This window comes from Xyrauchen texanus, chromosome 41, assembly GCF_025860055.1.
Source record: "Xyrauchen texanus isolate HMW12.3.18 chromosome 41, RBS_HiC_50CHRs, whole genome shotgun sequence".
NCBI lineage: Eukaryota > Metazoa > Chordata > Actinopteri > Cypriniformes > Catostomidae > Xyrauchen > Xyrauchen texanus.
The window spans coordinates 35,129,161-35,138,454 of NC_068316.1; the positions used below are offsets into that span (position 1 = coordinate 35,129,161).

General features: G+C 35.8%; 1 protein-coding gene across 1 annotated transcript in view; it reads left to right on the plus strand.

Annotated features, from left to right (window-relative positions):
• The window catches only part of tmx3b (thioredoxin related transmembrane protein 3b), a 212,061-nt gene extending 205,071 nt beyond the window's left edge, over positions 1-6,990 (plus strand). Inside the window, exon 16 of the mRNA XM_052114024.1 lies at positions 5,456-6,990. Within this exon, the coding sequence (XP_051969984.1) occupies positions 5,456-5,731 (276 nt within the window). The 3' untranslated portion in view covers positions 5,732-6,990. The remainder of the gene's footprint in view (positions 1-5,455) is intronic.
• The last annotated feature ends 2,304 nt before the right edge of the window (positions 6,991-9,294 follow it).

Sequence of the window (9,294 nt, forward strand, 5' to 3'; positions counted from 1 at the left end):
TTGCTAGGCGATGCTTAGCATGTGTTAGCATGATCTTGCTGCGTTTTTAGCATGATTTAGCGCTCGCTAGGCGATGCTAGCATTTGTTAGCATAATGCTAGCTGCGTTTTTAGCATTTTTAGCACTTCGCTAGGCGATGCTTAGCATGTGTTAGCATGATACTTAGCACGTTTTTAGCATTTTTAGCACTTCGCTAGGCGATGCTAGCATGTGTTAGCATGATGCTAGCACGTTTTTAGCATGTTTTAGCGCTTCGCTAGGCGATGCTTAGCATGTGTTAGCATGATGCTAGCACTTTTTAGCATGTTTTAGCACTTCGCTATGCAATGCTAGCATATGTTACCAGTGTAGACTGATTCCCAAACGAATGACTCTAATGAGCCGGTTCTTTTGAATCTACAGTATGAAACATACAGTGTGACCAGTGTAGTCTGATTACAACATTAATGACTCTAATGAGCCAGTTCTTTTGAATCCACAGTGTGAAACATACAGTGTGACCAGTGTAGACTGATCCCAAACAAATGACTCTAATGAGCCGGTTCTTTTGACTCTACAGTGTGAAACATACAGTGTGACCAGTGTAGTCTGATTTCCAAATGAATGACTCTAATGAGCCGGTTCTTTTGAATCTACAATGTGAAACTTACAGTGTGACCAGTGTAATCTGATTACAATATTAATGACTCTAATGAGCCAGTTCTTTTGAATCTACAGTGTGAAACATACAGTGTGACCAGTGTAGACTGATTCCCAAATGAATGACTCTAATGAACCAGTTCTTTTGAATCTACAATGTGAAACATACAGTGTGACCAGTGTAGTCTGATTCCCAAATTAATGACTCTAATGAGCCAGTTCTTTTGAATCTACAATGTGAAACATACAGTGTGACCAGTTTAGTCTGATTCCCAAATGAATGACTCTAATGAGCCAGTTCTACAGTGTAGTGTTAAAAAAGTTTAATTTAGTTGCTAGATAGATAGATAGATAGATAGAGAGAGAGAGAGAGATAGATATTTACCCTCAGATAGATAGATAGATAGATAGATAGATAGATAGATAGATAGATATTGACCCTCAGATAGATGCTAGCATGTTTTTAGCATGTTTTAGCGTGTGGCTAGGAAGATTTTAGGTCATTACTTTTTGGCTGCTTGATAAAAGAAATCCTCTGAGGGGGAGAGAGAGGGAGAGATGCAGGGCTTAAATAGAATTTCAGTAAGTTGGTTCTCACAAGCCAACTTAATAAGTTTAAATAGGATTTCAGTAAGTTGGCTTTCACAAGCTAACTTAATTACACTGTTGATCAAACAAATATAACTTCACCGCTGCTTGAAAAGGAGTGGGATAAAGTTTAACACTTATTGATTCCCACCCCCTCTTTCAACTCTTAATACATTAATTTACTTTCTTTGGTATTATCCACTTATTTTTTATTTATTTATGTATTTTTCTTTATTTATTTATTTCAAAACACAAGCTCATATTTCATCATACATTTATATACTATTCTTGCAACAAAACTTTCTAACTTAACCAACTCATTTTTCTTAATTTTTATAACGTTCAAATATCTTTTCTTTAAATCGTTTCCTAAATTGTTTTATATTTGGACATTCCTTAAGCTTCTCATTTAAATTGTTCCACAGTTTCACCCCTTGTATGGAAACACTATGTACCAATGGAAGTATGAAATTTAGTTTTCCTCTCAACCCATGTCCTCCTTCTCTCCGAATAAATAATTTTTGTACATTTTGAGGTAAATCATTACCCTTTGCCCTATATAGAATTTGCACAGTCTGTAAATCCACCAAATCATTAAATTTTAGTAATTTGGAATCCTTAAAATATGTATTGGTATGATCCCTATAACCTGCCCCATGAATGATCCTTAAAGCTCTCTTCTGTAAAATGACAATTGGTTGAACTTTTGTGATGTAATTATTTCCCCACATTTCTACACAATAAGTAAGATATGGCAAAACTAATGAGCAATAGAGCGTCCGTAACGACTTCTGATTTAGAACTTGCCTTGCTTTCCCAATTATTGCTATTCTCCTAGAAACCTTACTCCTAACATGACTAATGTGAGGTTTCCAGTTCCCTTTATTGTCAATTATGACTCCTAAAAATGTTATTTCAACAACCTTTTCAATGTTCACTCCATCCAACTTTATTTCAATTTGCAAATTATTTCGACCATTACCAAACATCATTAATATTGTTTTCTTTAAATTTAATGATAATTTATTAGTATCAAACCATAATTTAATCTTCTCTAATTCCTTATTTGTCTCTTGTACTAGCAACTGAAAATCAATGCCAGAGCAAAAAATATTAGTGTCATCAGCATACAACACTAATTTCAGTACTTCTGACACTTGACATAAATCATTAATATAAATAAGAAACAATTTCGGGCCTAACACCGCCCCCTGTGGGACTCCACAAGAAATTTCCAGGCATTCAGAATAATAATCTCCCAATTTCACAAACTGCTTTCACTGAGTCAAATAACTTTTTATCCAGTCTAATACCTTTCCTCTTATCCCATATCACTCTAATTTTCCTAACAAAATTTAATGATTAATGGTATCAAACGCCTTTTGTAAATCAATAAATATACCAATAGTATGTCTTTTGTTATCTACAGAACTTGATATTTCTTCTATAAAATCTAACAATGCAATTGATGTTGCCCTTTTTGCTCTAAATCCATACTGGCTTTCATTAAATATGTTATTTTTTCCAAAAAGTTGTCAAGACGAATGATAAAAAGTTTTTCTAAAATTTTTGATAATTGTGGCAGCAGAGAAACCGGTCTATAGTTTGTAAATTGATGTTTGTCTCCTGATTTATAGAATGGAATGACCTTTGCTATTTTCATTTGATTAGGAAATATGCCAGATTGAAATGATAAGTTGTAAATATAGGTAAGAGGTTTTGAAATGGCCTCAATAACATTCCTCACCACCGTCATATCAACATTGTTACAATCATTTGAAGTTTTATTCTTATATTTTAAAACTATTTGAATTATCTCACTTTCCTCTACCGGAGAAAGGAACATTGAGTTTACATTTCTATCAATAGAGCAATAACCATACTGATCATTTATGGGGTCAGGAGTACTCTCTGCCAACGCTTTCCCAATATTAACAAAAAATGTATTGAAAGTATTTGCCACCTCTGTCATATTATAATTGTCTTTATCACCCATAGTAAAATATTTAGGATAACTTAACTGGCCCGAAGACTTTTTTTATTACTTTATTCAATATTTTCCACATTTCTCTCACATCAGATATCTTATTTTCTATTAATTTGTTGTAATAATCTTTCTTATTTTTTCTCAAGATATTAGTCAATTTATTTTTATATTTCTTATACTTTTTTTCCCGCCTCTTTCGTTCTTTAAGAAACTCCCTGTACAACAAATTCTTCTTTTTGATGGCATTTTTCAATCCCTTTGTAATCCAGGGATATCCTTTTTTCTTTGAATTTGTTGAAATGGGCAATTTTTATCATAAAGTTTTTTAAATATTCTCATAAACTCATCATAGGCCTCATGCACATTGCTCATATCATAAACACCGTCCCAATTTTGTACAAATAAATCATTCTTAAAAACATTCAAAGTTTCTTCTGATCTTAATCTTTTGAATTTGTTTAATGTTCCTGATTAGGCCTACAATCACTATCAAACACTGTAAATATGGGCAAATGATCACTGATGTCACTTATTAATATTCCACTTATTGCTTCATTAAAGATTTCATTTGTTAGAATATTATCAATTAGTGTGGCACTATGAGTCGTTATCCTCATAGGTCTAGTAATTTTAGGGTACAAATTTAAGCTATAGATTGTATTAATACAATCATTTTGTGGTTATTTGGATTAAGCATATCTATGTTGAAGTCTCCACAAACAATAATTGTTTTACTAGCTTTTTTAGTATACATTCCCTCCATATATTCACTAAATTTTTCTACACATGAGCCTGGTTTTCTATAAATACAACTCAAAATCACATTCTTCCTATGTTCTCTGTCAATCTCAATTGTTATACATTCAAATATATTTTCAACAATGAGACTCATATCCTCCACAACACTAAATCTCAAATTATTGTCCACAAATAATGCCACACCTCCTCCTGCTCCATGTTTTCAGTCCACATTTACAAAATCGTATCCATCCAATTCAAAATTTTCTTTTTTTTCCTTATGCAACCATGTTTCAGATAAAGCAATTATATTGAATGGTTGCGCCAACCCATGCAAATAGTTCTTAATCTTAAAGTTTGCATAGCGACTTCTGCTGTTTATATGTATAATGGAGAGTCTGCCATCTTTATTAATTTGATTGTGTGTTTCCTCTGTATAGTAGCTACAGTTGTTCTTTGCCCCAGTAAAATTTCTTGTCCGGATCAATATCATGTTCCGTATCGAAACTCATGCTATCAGTATTTTCAAATATTTGTAACTCCAGACTGGTTGTATCTTCTGCTTCAGATGAGTGACTTTCAAAATGGAATTAGAATCACTGTAATATTTGAATTAACTAACCCTAACCATTGTGATTGGTCTTGTCTTCCTTGCACACTGAACAAATTATAGAAACAGTTGGCAACACAACATACCCTGGGGGCTTCGTTCATAATAGGGGAAAGCAAAGCCTGTAACCATTCATTCCTAAGAGAAAAATGGGGAGAAATGTCCAATATATTAGGCTATTTGTAACAACAAAAAATATGACAAAAAACTGTTGTGTAGTTTCTTTCTTTTTTTTTTCCAATCCAGACAAAGCCAAAAAACCTGAAATATTTTTTATCACAAGAAGACCACTGCAGTCGACTATGTGCTGAATGCATTCCTTAGAGTGGATGGGGAAAAATCTAACTAGATTCAAGACTAAAACAAAATGTAATTTAAAAAATGAATTAATGCGTGGATAAAACACTTGAATCATTCTAATCAAAAGATGCAAAGCATGATGAAGATGAACAAAGCAAGCTACAAAGCAGTGAAAGGTTTTAGATACAAATCTTATAACAAAACATTCATGTGAAAATCGTAAATGTAAACTTCTCTCCTGAGACTGCTGAACGGTGTGGCTTTGCAGCTCCAACAGCTTGTAACTGTAGTAGTCTTAGTCATTAGAAGGCAATAAAAATTCAGTTCTGGGTGTTCTGGCTTTGTCTGAAGTGCTAAATACCACAGCTTTTTGTCAAGTTTAAAAAAAATTTAAATAGCCAAATATGTTGGATATTTCGCCCTATTTGCTCATAGGAATGAATACGTAGCAATGGAAACAGGGCTTTGCTTTCCCCCATGAGTGGGTGGGGTCTCCTTGCCAACTGTCTCTATAGCCTTTACACAGTGCCTAAAACTTTGGTTCTGGAAATGCAAATCTATTCTGAGTCTCTCTCTCTCTCTCTCTTATGTAGTCGGTGTTCCGCAGTTCTCCAGTGCTGGGTTGCTTCCTCTTCGGTCTGCCGTTAGGCGTCATCAGTCTCATGTGTTATGGAATCTGTACAGCTGAATCTGATGATGGTGCTGATGACGTGGAGCTGATGAGGAGAGATGGGTTTACAGATGAGGAAGAGGAGGGTGAAGAGGAAGAGCAGCAACAACTGACCACCAATATCCAAGGAGAAGAGGAGGAGGATGAAAATGAGGCAGAGAGAGAAGAGAAGAGTCCCAGTGAAAAAAAGGTTGATTAACAAAGCGAGAAATGGAAAAGAGTATGACTCTAGAACTATATCACTGTTATTCTTTTGATTGTTCATTCATTAATTCTTTTGATGTTTCTTTCTATATTTTCAAAATATTTTCCCTAAATGTCCATTAAATTCTGGTTTGCCAAATTCTGCCCCACATTTGTTTTAAAGTTAAAACAGTATCTGTAGGTCCTTTTTGTGCTTACTAATAATCATTACTTAGCACTGTTCTCTTATGATCCATTTTCCAGAGAAGCTTTAAATGAATCCATTTAAACTGCAATTTTATCTCCGAGTTGTGAAACTAAAAAACAATTGATAAATATGGACCCTTTTCTTTTTTAAGAAAACATGAAGTAATTGTTTTATCAAACACCAATTTTCTACAGAGCTTTGTCCACTGATGTTTGAATTAAATAAAATCAATCTTTCATAAAATATTATTGAACATTTCAAACAATAATTTGACCATACATACAGTATATGCTGTTTTCCTGCAAGCTACATGGAGGTAATCTGACTGAATGTGCTAGCTTTTGAAAAGTTCTCTAGAATTATAATGTAATAGGGCAGGTAAGGGCTTGAATGTAGCGCATGTTCATCTGTAAAGTGTTGAAAAGAGACAGAACATGAAGGTCAAATATGCACTGAACTGACACATGCACTGACCAAGCTAATGTGACACATGAAGCTTTTTTTTTTAACCTATATATTCACTATCATGGAACAAATCAACATTAGCCTCCCTTACGTAGGGTGCCATATTTAAAATTGTATAGCAAGTAGTGTCAACTTGTGTTTATAGATGCCGCTATAAAAGGCTTTATGTCAGCTGTTCTCAGCACAGGAACATTTCTTTGCCAGTTTATGTGTCCAGTGATCTCAGTTTGAGGGCATTCCAGGTTGGACAAGGGACCTGAAAAAAAGCAGACACTTTGACAAGGTGGTGTTTTCTTTTAGAGCCACAGCCTTTGAAAATAATTTGTGATCAGCACATAAGAAATGTTGCTGTTCATGTGTAGAAATCTAGTCAAAAACTTAATTTGAAGTGTAACATTTAATTTGTTGTAATGGAATAATGTTGAAATCTGTGCTCACTTTGCCTTTAACTTTACCTTCGGGTCATTAGATCTTTTGGGGATTCTCATATGTTGGCATATATTTTGTCTTTGTTTCTGCTTATTAATGAGTCCATTAAATATGTTTCTTTGTCTTTGTTCTCTTGTGTTTTATCTCTATGTACATCTTTCCTTCACCTCAATATCATAGTTAAGTAGATTAGATTACAGCAGGGCTATTCAATTGGTGACTCGCCAATAAAGTTTTATCTGGCCCTCTGTCTAATTTTGATCAAAATCTCAGTCTGTTAATTAGAACACTCTCTACGCAAATCTTTTTTAACAACAGACAGCGGTGCACCTACCAGCAATTCAGCTGAGAGTTTAACAACAGTTAGCGCTGCATACAATAGCATTCATAAATCCTGACTCTCTTTGGCTTTGACAAATGTGTGTCTCACTCTCAATCATGACCAAACCATCTGAACAAATATCTGACTGCAAGACAAGAAAAAACTTGTTTTTTCCTCATTGAATAGAAGAATAATAGAGAAAGGAAATAAAGACATTTATTTTTTCAGCTTTAAATTTATTTGTATGTACGATGTATGTTTGATGGCCATTGATCCCTTTGACACTGGGTCAGTAGCTGATGCTATGGAAACTCCTCCCAGAAATTATTGTCTCTGAAGCCCTATAAAATGATGTCAATCTATTGGCAGATGGCGCTTGATTCTCTGCCCCTGATGAGTGCTACACTGAATTATTACGGGCATCTAAACTTGAGCACAGTGCCATTTCGTTCAAATTTTTCTTTTCAGGGTCACAATCATGCGTGGATCATCCATATGGGCAGGGAGGGAGAGTCCCATCTGTATATCATCTTGAAAACATAGATCCATAATTTACTGGTAAAAATTACATTATTAGCTCTATGTAATCAAAATTCTGTCATATGTATTTAAAAGAAGACCTAGTATGCTTTTATTCTATTTTAAAGTTACAATCTAGATGCAACCTCCATTACACTGTGATTGATATTGATAATCTGCTGCTATCCTGAACTCCACAGCGCCCCTCATTTTTTCACTGGGGATTTGTGGTCAAATATGGTACTGCAACGAGCCCTACTTAAAAAATATTTAACCGATTGCAGAATCCGAATTCACTGTTTATATGTACTCTAAACTTGCCAATCGGATACAAATATTCATTTACATGTGCATTACATGTATTCCGAACAAAACGTATGCACCACATGCGAAGAGCACCAGCTGTCAAATTGTGAAGAAGTGGAGAAAAGCTGAGAAAGCCACCGTGAGCATGGCACCAAAGTCTGTCATTTTTGCTTTGTTGAGATATATAAAAATATGCCAGAAAAGCTTTGTTGCTCTTACCAATTGTGGGTAATAAATTTTAAGTATACATGTGTTTTGAGCTAGATATTTAGGCTACTTATAAGGGGCGGACTGGCCACCGGGAGAACTTTTCCTGATGGGCCTGGCCGCAAAACAGGGCCGAATGCACCACAATAAGCTGAACTGGGCCACCGCTTTATGCAGAACAGGCCACAAAATGCCGCCGCGATATGCAGAAAAGGACAGCGACCTCATATAAAACATAATGTTTACTTCACTAATCTGACACTGAAATTATAATCTGAAATTCTGGTTTACGACATCAGGAAGTTAGTGAAGTCATGTAAGCGCACTGGAAAACAGAACAGCGTAGCCACTTTGCTTAAATTCCCTATTAAGAATGACACATTCTTTTTTTGCTCTACAGGTCCTTCTCAAAAAATTAGCATATCATGAAAAGGGTCTCTAAACGAGCTATTAACCTAATCATCTGAATCAACTAATTAACTCTAAACACCTGCAAAAGATTCCTGAGGCTTTTAAAAACTCCCAGCCTGTTTCATTACTCAAAACCGCAATCATGGGTAAGACTGCCGACCTGACTGCTGTCCAGAAGGCCATCATTGACACCCTCAAGCAAGAGGGTAAGACACAGAAAGAAATTTCTGAACAAATAGGCTGTTCCCAGAGTGCTGTATCAAGGCACCTCAGTGGGAAGTCTGTGGGAAGGAAAAAGTGTGGCAAAAACGCTGCACAACGAGAAGAGGTGACCGGACCCTGAGGAAGATTGTGGAGAAGGACCGATTCCAGACCTTGGGGGACCTGCGGAAGCAGTGGACTGAGTCTGGAGTAGAAACATCCAGAGCCACTGTGCACAGGCACCAGAAACAGCAGCAGAAGCGCCTGACCTGGGCTACAGAGAAGCAGCACTGGACCGTTGCTCAGTGGTCCAAAGTACTTTTTTCGGATGAAATCAAATTTTGCATGTCATTCGGAAATCAAGGTGCCAGAGTCTGGAGGAAGACTGGGGAGAAGGAAATGCCAAAATGCCTGAAGTCCAGTGTCAGGTACCCACAGTCAGTGATGGTCTGGGGTGCCATGTCAGCTGCTGGTGTTGGTCCACTGTGTTTTATCAAGGGCAGGGTCAATG